The sequence below is a fragment of the Lepisosteus platostomus genome, chromosome 28 (assembly GCF_059453375.1).
Source record: "Lepisosteus platostomus isolate fLepPlt1 chromosome 28, fLepPlt1.hap1, whole genome shotgun sequence".
In the NCBI taxonomy this organism is placed as follows: Eukaryota; Metazoa; Chordata; class Actinopteri; order Semionotiformes; family Lepisosteidae; genus Lepisosteus; species Lepisosteus platostomus.
In genome coordinates, this window is record NC_142638.1 from 12501248 (window position 1) to 12518885 (window position 17638).

At 42.3% G+C, this 17638-nt stretch overlaps 1 protein-coding gene and 1 long non-coding RNA gene across 2 annotated transcripts; both read right to left on the bottom strand.

Moving 5' to 3' along the window:
* Positions 1 to 216: 216 nt before the first annotated feature.
* LOC148638901 (uncharacterized) lies at positions 217 to 5926 on the bottom strand. The gene is made up of 3 exons (XM_088622610.1): positions 5857 to 5926; positions 4456 to 5371; positions 217 to 241 (listed from the first exon to the last, which is right to left on the bottom strand). Exons 2-3 carry the CDS (start codon positions 5334 to 5336, stop codon positions 217 to 219), a joined length of 906 nt encoding a protein of 301 aa, XP_088478736.1. The 5' UTR covers positions 5337 to 5371; positions 5857 to 5926.
* Positions 5927 to 11118: 5192 nt separating this feature from the next.
* Positions 11119 to 12440, bottom strand: LOC148638902 (uncharacterized). Its single transcript, XR_015930978.1, has 2 exons — positions 11925 to 12440; positions 11119 to 11521 (listed from the first exon to the last, which is right to left on the bottom strand). It is a non-coding gene; the product is annotated as an uncharacterized LOC148638902 (long non-coding RNA).
* Positions 12441 to 17638: the final 5198 nt, after the last annotated feature.

Consider the following 17638-nt stretch of genomic DNA (forward strand, 5'->3'; position numbering starts at 1 on the left):
GGGGTGCTGTACCACCCGCACAGAACATTAAAGTGTCCCTTTCCATTCAATGGGTGTCTGAGTTGCTGTGTCCTATCTTCTGACAGTCGCTGTTGTGAATGTCTGCAGAGTGTATCTTATTTTTAGCATTGTAGCGCTTTCGCCCTGGGGGGCGGCTGAAGAACACCCGGCTGGGGTGCGCGGTGAGGGGCAGGACAGGAGTGGTCAGGGCGGGGTTTAGGTAGGCCGCTGACTATTGCAGCTGCCACACAGTGAAAGGGGCATACGGGCTGGGGAGATTGCCCGTTTTCCATGTAAATAGTTCCCTGGTTCCGCACCCCTCTCTCCCTCCCTCTCCAGATACAGCTGTATGAGCTCCACCAGTCAGGACAAGAGGCTCCACTGAACGCACAGAGGGGTGGTAGAGGGGAACAAGTTGCAAGCCGTGGGGTTGAAGCTGATACCCTGGATCCTCTCCAGACACAGCTGTATGAGCTCCACCAGTCAGGACAGGAGGCTCTACTGTACACAGAGAGGGGCGGGAGGGGGGAACAAGCTACCCAGCCATGGGGTTGAAGCTGATACCCTGGATCCTCTCGAGACACAGCTGTATGAGCTCCACCAGTCATGAAGGAATGCTCTACTGTACACAGAGGGGGGCAGGAGGGGGGAACAAGCTGCCCAGCCGTGGGTTTGAAGCTGATACCCCGCTTGATCCTCTCCAGATACAGCTGAATGAGCTCCACCAGTCAAGACAGGAGGCTCTACTGTACACAGAGAGGTGCAGGGGGGGAAACAAGCTGCATAGCCATGGGGTTGACCCTGATACCATGGATCCTCTCCAGACACAGTTGTATGAGCTCCACCAGTCAGGACAGGAGCCTCAACTGTACAGAGAGAGGTGCGGGAGGGGGGAACAAGCTGCCCAGCCGTGGGGTTGACGCTGATACCCTGGATCCCCTCCAGACACAGCTGTATGAGCTCCACCAGTCAGGACAGGAGGCTCTACTGTACACAGAGAGAGGCGGTGGGGAGAACAAGCTGTAACCCTGGCTTCTCACACAAACCTTAAAATCACGTAATAGGTTTATTCCATGCTGAAAAAAAGAAGAAAGAATACACATTCCATAGGAATCAGTGCCTTTATATAGCGCCTTTAAAGGTGGCTTCTCAAAGCGCCTTATGGGATAAAAACAACAAAAACAAAAACAATATTGTTTTCCATTGCACTTTGACAGATCATCTTTAAATCAATTGTTGATTTAAAGTTTGACAGTAAATGTTTATATTGTAAAGCATACAGCCGCCATTTCTTTCTAAAAATTAAAACAATTGTTTGCGCAGTCTAAGAGGGGGGGGGGTCTGCTGACAATCCCCCATACACTCAAGTGAAATATTAATAACCCCAATGTAAACAGCGTATTTACAATTTGTTGATAATAAAAATGTTAAGTTCTCTAAGACTTTGTGATACTTTACCCAGGGAGCTGTGTAAGCATGCGTGGTGACTATTCATTGTTATTAAAAAATGACTTAGATTCGAACATGTTGTGATATTTAGAAATATAAAAAGTCAATTAATTGTCCATAATATTGCTATTTTATTTTTTCAAAGAAATGCTTGTTAAAAGAAAAGTCATGGCACAGGCTGGATTTGAACAGCCAACCTCTCGCTTACAAGTTCAGCACATGAATAGAATTATATCATTATTAATTTCTTTAGATATGCGATTCCATATTATATTCCCTATTAATCAAATTCTAAAAGTATGCTTGTTTGCTCCTGTATTGAGCGTATTTGCAGAAAAGCTTAAAATTACCACTTTTTATACACACGTTATTTCACATGTTAGTTTAAGACTTCGATGCTTAATATTGTTTAGGGAGAAATGGAATACTGGTGTGTATTTTTGTACCGAGACCAGCCATATACAGTTTACATACTGTAATACTGTATATTTATGTTCCAAAATTAATATCATTTATGGCCTTCACACGCGTTATGCTCCTATTCTTTTTATGCTCAGCTACTAAGATTTCCCTTCAGTGGTAAAATTCCATATAAATATTTAATACTTAAACAGGCACAGTAAAGACATTAAATATACATATACATACTGTATACAGTACAGTTTGCATACAGTAATATGTTTATGTTCTTAAATCAATATCTCTTATGAGCATGCAAAAGGCATGGTGAATTGGAGATTCTCAAAAATGACTGTACTTTGCATGATTGGAAACAAATGCTTGATTGGATCAACGAAATGCTGTGGTGTTACTTTTACAAAGACGGTCAATGAAAAAAAGAATGTGGACCAGGGCAATACTTTGAGTTTACAGCTTGTCCAAGGTCATTCATTAGAACATGTGGTATTATGAGGTACTATGCGAGAATACACGGTATTAATATGGTAACTTGTGTTACACCGCGATAAGCACACCGCTTCTGGGAAAACTGGCCTCAACACTGTATTGGATAAGGCACTTAGAAAACAGATTCATGCGTGGACCACAGCAATGTCCCGTTACTGAGAGCCAGCAATCAACGGATGTGTCTGATCGTGAATGGTTTTCCCTGTTGTTTGTTGTATTACTCGGTGTTGCATTTTAAGCTGTGCATGAGGCAGGACCCGGAGGCTGCTGCTTCTGCTGGGATTGAGGAAGAGCTGAGCGCCATGTAAGGCAAAGACACTGCGTTCCACTTTATCAGGTGCCTGGAGTGTAAGAGCTGCAGATAATATTGAGTCACATTAATCCCAACATATTTCAAATATTATGAAAATTAAATAAATTAAATCAAATAACTTTCATTAAAAAAATCAATCACACTTTACCTTGCTTTTTCAGTTGTTTTAAAGGAAAATTGATGCAGAGAATGTGTGAATACTACTTTTTGATGGTTCCAAGGCCAATGTGACCTGTTCTATTGCCTGCTAATTGTACGTTCCAGGTTGAACAATCATTTTTAGGAGGTCAAGGTGTATGAATGATAAGAACAGCTTGAAATTTATTTTCACGGTCGACACACATTTTCGCAAAGGAAAAAAACTGAAATAACCACAGTTACGCAAACACCAGTCCACCAAAAAAAAATCATTTTATTAAAACAAGGTAACATTTTTTTTATCATCATACGGATGAACTGTGCTAAATATATTTCTAAAAAGAAAAAGCAGGACGTGAGTCGTGAGCCAAGATCATGACTCTTTTACTCTTCTTCACATCAGTTTTCATCTGTGAGGAGGAGGAGGAGGGCGGCTCCTGATGTGCTGACACTTGGGGATGTGCCTCTGTGCCGGCCTGGGGGCAAAGCACGTAGTCGGGGTTTGGATTCGCGGGGGGCTGGGGCAGGTTCACAACCTTCCCTCCTTGCGTGATCACCTGCTGCACCTCCCTGGCCTGTTTGATGCTCCGAATGAAATCCTCGTGCTTCTGCCTCCAGTTGTTCTTTCTCAGCTGGGAACAGGAAATGAAACCAATGAAACAGCTTCCAGAAAAAGTCCAGACTAGCACTGCGTACACAGTCTGGTCGCAAACCATTCACAAGGCAAGAAAATATCAATACAGTAATAATGTAGCTTTCTGGGCCTACCTTTCATGTCATTGGGTAGAGAGTACAATTTAGTTATGGTTTTGTTTCCCGTGAGTGCTATTTGCTTGATATCTCATGTAGATTTTTACAACAGAATTCAGAAGTGACTAAGACCCATTTATTCTGTCTGGCAAATGTGCCTTTGCGGCAGTTTTTCAGAAGAGTACTTCATAAAACACTTATTTATTGTTTACATCGATTTATAAGCTGAGTCTGACTCTAGGAGAAAACAAGGGAAGCTTGGAAAGAGTTTAAGGATAGCCCTTACCACGATTGGCGGTCTAACCTTCTTCTTATGGATGTATGTCTCCAGTTCTGTTCCCTTGGCCCTGTGCTTGAAAGAGTCAAAAACCTTCCTCTTTGAATTCTGAAGCTTCTTGCAGATCTTGCTGTGTTTCTCCAACCTTTCTACAGCAAACTTCCTGTGACACAGTTCACAGGGCACCAGCTGAGGGTTTCCACTCTGGCTATTCTCATATGGAAATTGCTCAGCGGTAGGGCACATCAGACTTGTAGGGGACAAATATCTGTTTTCCACTGACAGAGTTTGTTCATCCAGACATGCGGTGTTATTTCTGAAGTGGGCCTGCGCGGCCTGTGCCGCTGACACGTCACTTTCAGGGAGCCTTGCTTTCTTGAGGTACTTTCTCCTTCCACAGGGGACGTCTTCTAGCCCATGGCTGCAAGGGCTCACTTGACGTCTCTCCTGATGGGAAAGCGCAGAGGGAAAGTGCGATTCTGCGCATCCGCCGTCTTCCATTGGAGAACCATAATCAAGGTTGTCTCCTTTGAAAGGAAGGGCTTTCCTTGGAGTGAAGGCTTTTTGCTTCTCCATTCTGCAGGTCAGAAGAGGCACGGCCTTAGAGCGGTGCTTGGCCCACGGTCCTCTGGGGCGAAGCTCGCTCTGCCTCGCCTGGAGTGTCTTCCTTCGGGTCAGGAGTCCTCTATTTTCCCTTCCGGCCACCTCTCTGGAGTCTTCCATCTCTCTCTGAACCATCCTCAGCTCCTCCTGAGCTCTAAAGAGCTTCGCCTGCATCATGGCCTCCTTCTGGCGAATCTCGTCCTTCATCATGGCCTCCTTCCGGCGCATCACATCCTGCAGACTGGCCTCCCTCCGGCGATGCTCCTCCTTCAGCGCGGCCTCTGCCTCGGCCACTTTTCGTAGCTCCTCTTGCAACTGAAAGTGCTCCTTCCCATTGGCATGAGAAGGGCATTGCCCTGGAGGGGTCGCCACCATGGGGAGGACAGTCCTGTCCTGAGGTTTGCGTACTCTTGAGCCCCTCCTGCCCGGCCTCTCGCAGGGCCTCTCATGACCATCCTGAGGCGGGGTGGGGGCAAACAAGGAATCACTCTGTGCGTCCGGGCGGTCCACAGCCCGAACCTCACCAGGGCCGGAGACTTTCCTGTTACCCATAGGCTTCAGGGGGTAAGACCGATCATACCCCACAATGTTCTTCTCGGGGCCCTGTTGGGCTTGGAAGCGATAGCTGTTCCCCATCTTCTTCTCCGCAGCGTATTTGACATATTGGAAACATTTTCTCATCTTCTGTAGAGCTGCCTCCTGCCGCCGATTGTACATGGCGATCATTTTTTTCTCCTTTTCCTGCATCAGTTTCTCTTGGAAGGTGTCCTTCAGAAGCTGTATCTTGGGAGGCGGGCAGTATGTGGAGATCAGATCCTGTTGCCTTAAGGGCGCGGGTCGATTCGAGTCTGTGTCCTTCGGGGAGGGGGACAGAGCACCAGGCTTAGGACTGGGCTCCATTGGCAAATGAGATATGAGCTTTGTTTCCCAGGTATCTGGAAAAGGCAAAAATGGCAAATAAATGATATCCTGCACAGTCTAGTATGGTCTAATAGAAAAGAATAAAAAAAAACAATTCAGGAAATACACAACTTTTTAATATTAAACCTAATGGTGTTGAATGCTGCATGCTGACTCAGTAGGAGACAGATCCTAAACATAAACATTATAATAAACATTTGTTTCCCAAATAACATTCTCAATGTTCAGAATGCTTAAAGTCATGAGCTTTTTTAAAAATGTTTAACTGAAACCTGGAAATGTGCTATTTCATTTCAAAGCTTGTATTATATCTATGATATAAATGTTTTTTTATATAAAATTAACCCATTATGCAACAGGGGTTTGAGCAAAAGTCACTGTGAATAAGGGAATTTATCAATATTAATTAGCCGTTTCACTACATTATAGATAGCTGAAGGATTATGATACAGTATATCGATTTCGCTACAAATTGACAAGCATATTTGATGACACTTACCAAACAAGTTTTAAACAGCGGAGAAATAGTTCACCACGACGATAGCAATGCAATGTTTGACTGCATCTCCCTATGTGATATATCTGTATTTGGGTATATACAGATCACGTAATTCAGGGAGCACTGTTACGTCAGGTCACCAACCATTATTACGACGCTCATATGTCATAGAGCTCCTTAGGATGTTTGTATAATCTTTATCCAAATTTTCATATGGCCGCAGTTACGGCGTTTATTTTACAGTTAATGTAACAGGGTGTCATTATATTTTTCTGTCTTTATGGTGGCAGACCACTTAAATAAATCTGAGTAGGCGGTTTCTACAAGTGGGTCAGATAAAATATTAAATATACAGTAAAAGCTCACACCTATTCATACCCTTTATGTACTGTATATCTACAATTACGTATACTACGTATACAGTTATCGTATACTATAATACGATAACTACCATTACAAAATGTCTCCCTTTTGATTTGAAGTGGTTCTTTTAAATAAGTAAATTGCAATCACTTAGCCTACATCTGAGCTCCTAATTCATCGCGACGACGGACTGAGACTCCAGTTGGATTTGTGAGAAGTAAAGGGGTGTGCCTGTTTTAAAACCGATTCATACGTCTTAAACACATGGACATAGATAGCAGTCTGTGTTATATAATTTATCTTTTTATTTTATTTAAATTTAAGTATCACATACACATTTTCAAAGTAACTGTACCCCTTTTAATTATGATCCCCATCGCTCACAGCTCCGAAGGTGAGACGAGGGCTACTTCAGATGGGATTTCCAATATTTCTCTCTTAGCTTGTATACCGGTGGAAAGGAGAGGGGTCTTAAAACGTGTTGATAGTAAGATTGGGATGTATTTGCAGTCTAGATATAGTTTTTTTAATGTTCGGAGCCGCCACAGATTCATTTTCTTACGACTGCTTTTCTGGATGACAATGACAATGCAAACGATGGTGTTAAGGCGAGGCTGTGCCTTAAGGCTCTTCTGCTTACAATGTTCAGCGCGTAAATCGCAAACGAGCGCCTCTCTTACGATGAAAATGCAGAAAATAAGACCACGAGATTTAAACCTACGGCTTACAAATTTATGCGTAAACACTAAAACCGTATCTTTAGCAAAACTGGCGAGACAATGTGTTTTATCATTTAAAAAAGTACTGGAAAATAATTAAAGGTTATCACGATAAACAGAGGTTACTGATCTACTACTGTACGCTGTGACCAAAAATGAGAGTCCCCCGATCCTCGCAGCCTTCATGCTTTGGTCTTGGCCTGGCCGTTTTTTTTAAGATAATGGGGTCAAGTTAAGAAATTATGCAAGTTTCTAATCAAATCCAAGGGCGCCTCGATCTCCTAAACATCTTTAGAAGGCCGACGGACCACACTGCACGGTCCGGGTCCGTTCCCTGACCCGGTTCTGGATAATGCCAGCTTAAAGTGAAAAATTCTACTGTACATATTATGTTTCTTATTATGGTATATATGTATAATGTGGCGCGACCGCTTCACGAAGCTAGAAAGAAAGTTATCCGCCATTTTTATTTTACCTGCAATTGAATTTGCCATTAAAATCACGATTAATACCGCAGCTGCTAAATTACTTACCTAAAAGCGTTCAGATACAAAAGCACTTGAGCTGTAATGTTTATATACTGTTGGCCCGATGACCTACTTCAAGAAGAATTGTTACATAGACCGCCAAGGACTGTCATCACACTTTACGTCATAAAGCGCTTTAAAACTTTTGACAAGTTCAACACCTCATATTTTGTACTGTTTATCATGGTAAAAGCAACTCAAAGCAATTCTAAAAATGATCGAAAGGTAAAAATACAAGCTTATACGAGCTGTCGTTTTAACATTTATAACATATATTTAAACAAAACATATATAATCTATTTTAATAAAATAGAAAAGTGTTCTTAGTCTTCACTTAAAAGCTGTTAGAAGCTGCCTTTCTGACAAGAGAGTTCTGTGAGTTCCACACTCTCAGTGCATTAAAGTCAAAACCAGTTGCTTTTTATTTCCTGTTTTACGACAGAGCAAGGAGGGTGTCCACAGACCACTGTGCACCTGCAGACTGATATGGGGGGTAAAAAGTCTAGAAGTTAGTAAATAAGATTTTAACATATGTTCTAAAACACACCGGACACCTGTACAGTGATGCCAACACAGTGATCTGAGCTCCTTCTTTGAGTTAAATCCTAGCATCTGCATTTTTTACAAGTTGTTGCTATGGCAGAGCATGACCAGAGCATAACAGAAACCACCCATTTTCTAACCGCTTCATCCAATTCAGGGTCAGGGGGTCAGGGGGTCGCGGGGCACGGGGGAGCCAGAGCCTCAGAAAGTAATAAGCAGGAGATACCTGGGACTGGATGGTAGTCCAATGCAGGGAAGACACAGACACTCACCAATTATCCCAGAAGCCAATTAACCTACCAGTAGTTCTTTGAACTGTGGGAGGAAGCCGGAGCACCCAAAGCAAACTCATGCAAACATGGGGAGAACATACAAGCTCCATACAGATAGCACCCCAGGTCCAGAAGTGTACCCAGGGCCTCAGCACTGTGAGCTAGCAATGCTAAACGCTGGGCTACTGTGCATGCTAATTTCTAGGCATCAGGTGATCAATCAGGTAGTGTTTCTCAGATAAAAGGACACCAGTAATTTAGTATGAGATTCAAATTGACCTCAGAACAAAATATAACTTATGTTATATAACTTATATAGAACTTACTACAGCATAACTGTCTTATTTGTAGAAAATATTAACAGCATGCCTATTAAACATACAGTATCTAGCAATCAGCAATCAAAATAAAAACATTTCCAAACATGGAAACTGCCCAGTTAATGAAGCATTTCAAAGACATTAATCTATTCAGTAATTACAGTTTCAAGTAGATAACAGATTTATATTCAGATTACGAAAGTATCATAACAACGGCTGCTTGTGTAAGGAATCCATGAATACCACTGTACATGAGAATTTCACACCTATTTGTAATCAATACACAAAATCCTATTGAATTTCAGGTACTTGTTTATTCAGCATTGCTTGACTCCGCGGACTCCTTGTTGTTTCAATATTCTAGCAATAGGACTAATCGCCAATACAGTGCCGTTGTAATCTATTCCTTCTGCCAGCAGAGGACGGTATTCGCACAGTCAGTTCAGGATAAGATACGGTCCTCGCAGTTCACAGTACAACTGGCCACAGCCGTACTCGGAATATGCTCTCGATAACCTCGTTTAGTTTAAGAACGGCCGTATTTCATATCAACCCACAGATGCATTGCATAAACACTAGAATTCTGGTTGTATTTAAATTGACCTTATACGTTTTGGATTATGTTTAACCTTCTTCAATTTCTTTAACCATATTTTGAGATGATTACGTTTACAGAAGCAAATATTATTCAGTGCTTTTTCTTCACTCCTTTAATCAAACCCACATTTCTTTAAGGAGGGCCATTGTGAAACTCCCCAAAGTGAGCTGAATTAATCTTTTATTCTTCACACCTGCGAAGTCATTCCTTCATTGTGTAATATGAAGGCCTTTCATTATTCACGTATACTACAACATCTGAAAATAATGGGTCTTGAAATAGTTGAATGAAAGAAAATCCTGAATAACTCCTCCAAATGCGTGTTACACTTTCATCAGGTACACACACTTTGAATGTGATGAACTATAAAAAGTTATTTTAACCATACCCAATGGAGCTCGGGAGTGCGATTGCATACACAATCATGTTTTCAGTGTTTGGACATCAGCCGTACATCAGAACAATCATTTCACTAACACAGCTCCATGTTGAGTGACTTCCCTCCAAAAACACAAAGTCACTTTCCCTTAGCAATTATTGCATGGACTTAAATTATCTGCCTTCTGCATCAAGCCCTGTATGATATACTGTACAAAGCCAAGCTTTGGGATAGTGCTTTGTTTGGATCCTTGTCTTGATCCTTTTGGATCCCAGGCTGCTCATTTGCAAATGAGTTTTGACAAAATAATTATAGTGACTATAGCAATGAGGTGGCACTGTGGTTCACAGAGCTGGGGTCCTGGGTTCAATTCCTGGGGTGCAGTCTGGATGGAATTGTATGTTCTCCCTTCATTTGTGTGGATTTCTTCCAGGTGCTCCAGTTTCTTCCCATAGTCCAAAGACATACAGTACTAGTAGGTTAAGGTGGAACTACAGTCCCAATTTTGCAGACACAAAAGTATTTAATTTCAGTCACAAAATAAAATCATTGACATTATAGAAAAACTTTACAAACTCAAAATTGAGCACAAAATCATGAATTTTGTGAAAGGACTGTAAGTTACGCCATGTTGTAACAAATTCGCATTCAAGTTCCACACAAATTGCGATGTGATGCAGCCCTTCCTGCTCACTAATCACTGTAATGACTAATGCAATGTGATGTAGGAGAGAAAGGGTATAGGTTATGCAGCAAACATTTCACTGCAAAAAACGTTCCATTCCAAGGTTCTTTATGCAGAGTTAACAATGTAGTATTATTTATTGGCAAAAACGTAAAAAAGTTGAGAGTTATATTTCCATTGGATTAAACGAGATGTATTCACAAGCCTGCTCCTTTACAATGTCATAGGGCCACAACAGATTATAGGAAGTTTTGCTGCCTCGTTCTGAATCGCAGAACATGGTAATTCTTTAACCTTGAAATGTAGTCTATTTTGTGATGTAATGATGCAATGTCCCTTTACTGAGAGCCAGCAATCAACGGATGTGTCTGATCGTGAATGGTTTTCCCTGTTGTTTGTTGTATTACTTGGTGTTGCATTTTAAGCTGTGCATGAGGCAGGACCCGGAGGCTGCTGCTTCTGCTGGTGCTTCTGCTGGGATTGAGGAAGAGCTGAGCGCCATGTAAGGCAAAGACACTGCGTTCCACTTTATCAGGTGCCTGGAGTGTAAGAGCTGCAGATAATATTGAGTCACATTAATCCCAACATATTTCAAATATTATGAAAATTAAATAAATTAAATCAAATAACTTTCATTAAAAAAATCAATCACTCTTTACCTTGCTTTTTCAGTTGTTTTTAAGGAAAATTGATGCCGAGAATGTGTGAATACTGCTTTTTGATGGTTCCAAGACCAATGTGACCTGTTCTATTGCCTGCTAATTGTACGTTCCAGGTTGAAAAATTATTTTTAGGAGGTCAAGGTGTATGAATGATAAGAGAAAAACTGAAATAACCACAGCTACGCAAACACCAGTCCACCAAAAAAAAATCATTTAATTAAAATAAGGTAACATTTTTTTTTCATCATCATACGGATGAACTGTGCTAAATGTGTTTCTAAAAAGAAAAAGCAGGACGTGAGTCGTGAGCCAAGATCATGACTCTTTTGCTCTTCTTCACATCAGTTTTCATCTGCGAGGAGGAGGAGGAGGGCGGCTCCTGATGTGCTGACACTTGGGGATGTGCCTCTGTGCCGGCCTGGGGGCAAAGCGCCGGCCGCAGTGAGGGCAGGGCACGTAGTCGGGGTTTGGATTCGCGGGGGGCTGGGGCAGGTTCACAACTTTCCCTCCTTGCGTGATCACCTGCTGCACCTCCCTGGCCTGTTTGATGCTCCGAATGAAATCCTCGTGCTTCTGCCTCCAGTTGTTCTTTCTCAGCTGGGAACAGGAAATGAAACCAATAAAACAGCTTCCAGAAAAAGTCCAGACTAGCACTGCGTACACAGTCTGGTCGCAAACCATTCACAAGGCAAGAAAATATCAATACAGTAATAACGTAGCTTTCTGGGGCCACCTTTCAGGTCATTGGGTAGAGAGTACAATTTACGTAGTTATGGTTTTGTTTCCTGTGAGTGCTATTTGCTTGATATGTAGATTTTTACAACAGAATTCAGAAGTCACTAAGACACATTTATTCTGTCTGGCAAATGTGCCTTTGCGGCAGTTTTTCAGAAGAGTACTTCATAAAACACTTATTTATTGTTTACATTGATTTATAAGCTGAGTCTGACTCTAGGAGAAAAAAAGGGAAGCTTGGAAAGAGTTTAAGGATAGCCCTTACCACGATTGGCGGTTTAACCTTCTTCTTATGGATGTATGTCTCCAGTTCTGTTCCCTTGGCCCTGTGCTTGAAAGAGTCAAAAACCTTCCTCTTTGAATTCTGAAGCTTCTTGCAGATCTTGCTGTGTTTCTCCAGCCTCTCTACAGCAAACTTCCCGTGACACAGTTCACAGGGCACCAGCTGAGGGTTTCCACTCTGGCTATTCTCATATGGAAATTGCTCAGCGGTAGGGCACATCAGACTTGTAGGGGACAAATATCTGTTTTCCACTGACAGAGTTTGTTCATCCAGACATGTGGTGTTATTTCTGAAGTGGCCCTGCGCGGCCTGTGCCGCTGACACGTCGCTTTCAGGGAGCCTTGCTTTCTTGAGATACTTTCTCCTTCCACAGGGGACGTCTTCTAGCCCACGGCTGCAAGGGCTCACTTGACGTCTCTCCTGATGGGAAAGCGCAGAGGGAAAGTGCGATTCTGCGCATCCGCCATCTTCCATTGGAGAACCATAATCAAGGTTGTCTCCTCTGATAGGAAGGAAGGGCTTTCCTTGGAGTGAAGGCTTTTTGCTTCTCCATTCTGCAGGTCAGAAGAGGCACGGCCTTAGAGCGGTGGTTGGCCCACGGTCCTCTGGGGCGAAGCTCGCTCTGCCTCGCCTGGAGTGTCTTCCTTCGGGTCAGGAGTCCTCTATTTTCCCTTCCGGCCACCTCTCTGGAGTCTTCCATCTCTCTCTGAACCATCCTCAGCTCCTCCTGAGCTCTGAAGAGCTTCGCCTGCATCATGGCCTCCTTCTGGCGAATCTCATCCTTCATCATGGCCTCCTTCCGGCACATCTCATCCTGCAGACTGACCTCCCTCCGGCGATGCTCCTCCTTCAGCGCGGCCTCTGCCTCGGCCTTAGAGCGGTGGTTGGCCCATGGTCCTCTGGGGCAAAGCTCGCTCTGCCTCGCCTCTATTTTCCCTTCCGGCCACCTCTCTGGAGTCTTCCATCTCTCTCGGAACCATCCTCAGCTCCTCCTGAGCTCTGAAGAGCTTCGCCTGCATCATGGCCTCCTTCCGGCGCATCTCATCCTGCAGGCTGGCCTCCCTCCGGCGATGCTCCTCCTTCAGCGCGGCCTCTGCCTCGGCCACTTTTCGTAGCTCCTCTTGCAACTGAAAGTGCTCCTTCCCATTGGCATGAGAAGGGCATTTCCCTGGAGGGGTCGCCACCATGGGGAGGACAGTCCTGTCCTGAGGTTTGCGTACTCTTGAGCCCCTCCTGCCCGGCCTCTCGCAGGGCCTCTCATGACCATCCTGAGGCGGGGTGGGGGCAAACAAGGAATCACTCTGTGCGTCCGGGCGGTCCACAGCCCGAACCTCACCAGGGCCGGAGACTTTCCTGTTACCCATAGGCTTCAGGGGGTAAGACCGATCATACCCCACAATGTTCTTCTCGGGGCCCTGTTGGGCTTGGAAGCGATAGCTGTTCCCCATCTTCTTCTCCGCAGCGTATTTGACATATTGGAAACATTTTCTCATCTTCTGTAGAGCTGCCTCCTGCCGCCGATTGTACATGGCGATCATTTTTTTCTCCTTTTCCTGCATCAGTTTCTCTTGGAAGGTGTCCTTCAGAAGCTGTATCTTGGGAGGCGGGCAGTACGTGGAGATCAGATCCTGTTGCCTTAAGGGCGCGGGTCGATTCGAGTCTGTGTCCTTCGGGGAGGGGGACAGGGCACCAGGCTTAGGACTGGGCTCCATTGGCAAATGAGATATGAGCTTTGTTTCCCAGGTATCTGGAAAAGGCAAAAATGGCAAATAAATGATATCCTGCACAGTCTAGTATGGTCTAATAGAAAAGAATAAAAAAAACAATTCAGGAAACACACAACTTTTTAATATTAAACCTAATGGTGTTGAATGCTGCATGCTGACTCAGTAGGAGACAGATCCTAAACATAAACATTATAATAAACATTTGTTTCCCAAATAACATTCTCAATGTTCAGAATGCTTAAAGTCACGAGCTTTTTTAAATATGTTTAACTGAAACCTGGAAATGTACTATTTCATTTCAAAGCTTGTATTATATCTATGATATAAATGTTTTTTTTATATAAAATTAACCCATTATGCAACAGGGGTTTGAGCAAAAGTCACTGTGAATAAGGGAATTTATCAATATTAATTAGCCGTTTCACTACATTATAGATAGCTGAAGGATTATGATACAATATATCGATTTCGCTACAAATTGACAAGCATATTTGATGACACTTACCAAACAAGTCTCAAACAGCGGAGAAATAGTTCACCACGACGATAGCAATGCAATGTTTAACTGCATCTCCCTATGTGATATATCTGTATTTGGGTATATACAGATCACGTAATTCAGGGAGCACTGTTACGTCAGGTCACCAACCATTATTACGACGCTCATATGTCATAGAGCTCCTTAGGATGTTTGTATAATCTTTATCCAAATTTTCATATGGCCGCAGTTACGGCGTTTATTTTACAGTTAATGTAACAGGGTGTCATTATATTTTTCTGTCTTTATGGTGGCAGACCACTTAAATAAATCTGAGTAGGCGGTTTCTACAAGTGGGTCAGATAAAATATTAAATATACAGTAAAAGCTCACACCTATTCATACCCTTTATGTACTGTATATCTACAATTACGTATACTACGTATACAGTTATCGTATACTATAATACGATAACTACCATTACAAAATGTCTCCCTTTTGATTTGAAGTGGTTCTTTTAAATAAGTAAATTGCAATCACTTAGCCTACATCTGAGCTCCTAATTCATCGCGACGACGGACTGAGACTCCAGTCGGATTTGTGAGAAGGGGTGTGCCTGTTTTAAAACCGATTCATACGTCTTAAACACATGGACATAGATAGCAGTCTGTGTTATATAATTTATCTTTTTATTTTATTTAAATTTAAGTATCACATACACATTTTCAAAGTAACTGTACCCCTTTTAATTATGATCCCCATCGCTCACAGCTCCGAAGGTGAGACGAGGGCTACTTCAGATGGGATTTCCAATATTTCTCTCTTAGCTTGTATACCGGTGGAAAGGAGAGGGGTCTTAAAACGTGTTGATAGTAAGATTGGGATGTATTTGCAGTCTAGATATAGTTTTTTTAATGTTCGGAGCCGCCACAGATTCATTTTCTTACGATTGCTTTTCTGGATGACAATGACAATGCAAACGATGGTGTTAAGGCGAGGCTGTGCCTTAAGGCTCCTCTGCTTACAATATTCAGCGCGTAAATCGCAAACGAGCGCCTTCCCTTACGATGAAAATGCAGAAAATAAGACCACGAGATTTAAACTTACGGCTTACAAATTTATGCGTAAACACTAAAACCGTATCTTTAGCAAAACTGGCGAGACAATGTGTTTTATCATTTAAAAAAGTACTGGAAAATAATTAAAGGTTATCACGATAAACAGAGGTTACTGATCTACTACTGTACGCTGTGACCAAAAATGAGAGTCCCCCGATCCTCGCAGCCTTCATGCTTTGGTCTTGGCCTGGCCGTTTTTTTTAAGATAATGGGGTCAAGTTAAGAAATTATGCAAGTTTCTAATCAAATCCAAGGGCGCCTCGATCTCCTAAACATCTTTAGAAGGCCGGCGGACCACACTGCACGGTCCGGGTCCGGGCCCTGACCCGGTTCTGGATAATGCCAGCTTAAAGTGAAAAATTCTACTGTACATATTATGTTTCTTATTATGGTATATATGTATAATATAGCGCGACCGCTTCACGAAGCTAGAAAGAAAGTTATCCGCCATTTTTATTTTACCTGCAATTGAATTTGCCATTAAAATCATTATTAATACCGCAGCTGCTAAATTACTTACCTAAAAGCGTTCAGATACAAAAGCACTTGAGCTGTAATGTTTGTATACTGTTGGCCCGATGACCTACTTCAAGAAGAATTGTTACATAGACCGCCAAGGACTGTCATCACACTTTACGTCATTAAGCTCTTTAAAACTTTAGACAAGTTCAACACCTCATATTTTGTACTGTTTATCATGGTAAAAGCAACTCAAAGCAATTCTAAAAATGATCGAAAGGTAAAAATACAAGCTTATACGAGCTGTCGTTTTAACATTTATAACATATATTTAAACAAAACATATATAATCTATTTTAATAAAATAGAAAAGTGTTCTTAGTCTTCACTTAAAAGCTGTTAGAAGCTGCCTTTCTGACAAGAGAGTTCTGTGAGTTCCACACTCTCAGTGCATTAAAGTCAAAACCAGTTGCTTTTTATTTCCTGTTTTACGACAGAGCAAGGAGGGTGTCCACAGACCACTGTGCACCTGCAGGCTGATATGGGGGGTAAAAAGTCTAGAAGTTAGTAAATAAGATTTTAACATATGTTCTAAAACACACCGGACACCTGTACAGTGATGCCAACACAGTGATCTGAGCTCCTTCTTTGAGTTAAATCCTAGCCTCTGCATTTTTTACAAGTTGTTGCTATGGCAGAGCATGACCAGAGCATAACAGAAACCACCCATTTTCTAACCGCTTCATCCAATTCAGGGTCAGGGGGTCAGGGGGTCGGGGGGCACGGGGGAGCCAGAGCCTCAGAAAGTAATAAGCAGGAGATACCTGGGACTGGATGGTAGTCCAATGCAGGGAAGACACAGACACTCACCAATTATCCCAGAAGCCAATTAACCTACCAGTAGTTCTTTGAACTGTGGGAGGAAGCCGGAGCACCCAAAGCAAACTCATGCAAACATGGGGAGAACATACAAGCTCCATACAGATAGCACCCCAGGTCCAGAAGTGTACCCAGGGCCTCAGCACTGTGAGCTAGCAATGCTAAACGCTGGGCTACTGTGCATGCTAATTTCTAGGCATCAGGTGATCAATCAGGTAGTGTTTCTCAGATAAAAGGACACCAGTTATTTAGTATGAGATTCAAATTGACCTCAGAACAAAATATAACTTATGTTATATAACTTATATAGAACTTACTACAGCATAACTGTCTTATTTGGCTCTTGTAGAAAATATTAACAGCATGCCTATTAAACATACAGTATCTAGCAATCAGCAATCAAAATAAAAACATTTCCAAACATGGAAACTGCCCAGTTAATGAAGCATTTCAAAGACATTAATCTATTCAATAATTACAGTTTTAAGTAGATAACAGATTTATATTCAGATTACGAAAGCATCATAACAACTGCTGCTTGTGTAAGGAATCCATGAATACCACTGTACATGAGAATTCCACACCTATTTGTAATCAATACACAAAATCCTATTGAATTTCAGGTACTTGTTTATTCAGCATTGCTTGACTCCGCGGACTCCTTGTTGTTTCAATATTCTAGCAATAGGACTAATCGCCAATACAGTGCCGTTGTAATCTATTCCTTCTGCCAGCAGAGGACGGTATTCGCACAGCCAGTTCAGGATAAGATACGGTCCTCGCAGTTCACAGCACAACTGGCCAAAGCCGTATTCGGAATATGCTCTCGATAACCTCGTTTAGTTTAAGTACGGCCATATTTCATATCAACCCACAGATGCATTGCATAAACACTAGAATTCTGGTTGTACTTAAATTGACCTTATACGTTTTGGATTATGTTTAACCTTCTTCAATTTCTTCAACCATATTTTGAGATGATTACGTTTACAGAAGCAAATATTATTCAGTGCTTTTTCTTCACTCCTTTAATCA

Bases quoted from the DNA above. Each gene is read 5' to 3' on its own strand.
- LOC148638901 (XM_088622610.1), bottom strand. From the start codon at position 5,336: ATGGAGCCCAGTCCTAAGCCTGGTGCTCTGTCCCCCTCCCCGAAGGAC. The intron at 242-4,455 runs GTGGGCCAAGCA...ACTGTGTGGCAG, and splicing joins GAGCTTCGCCCCAGAGGACC to CTGCAATAGTCAGCGGCCTA.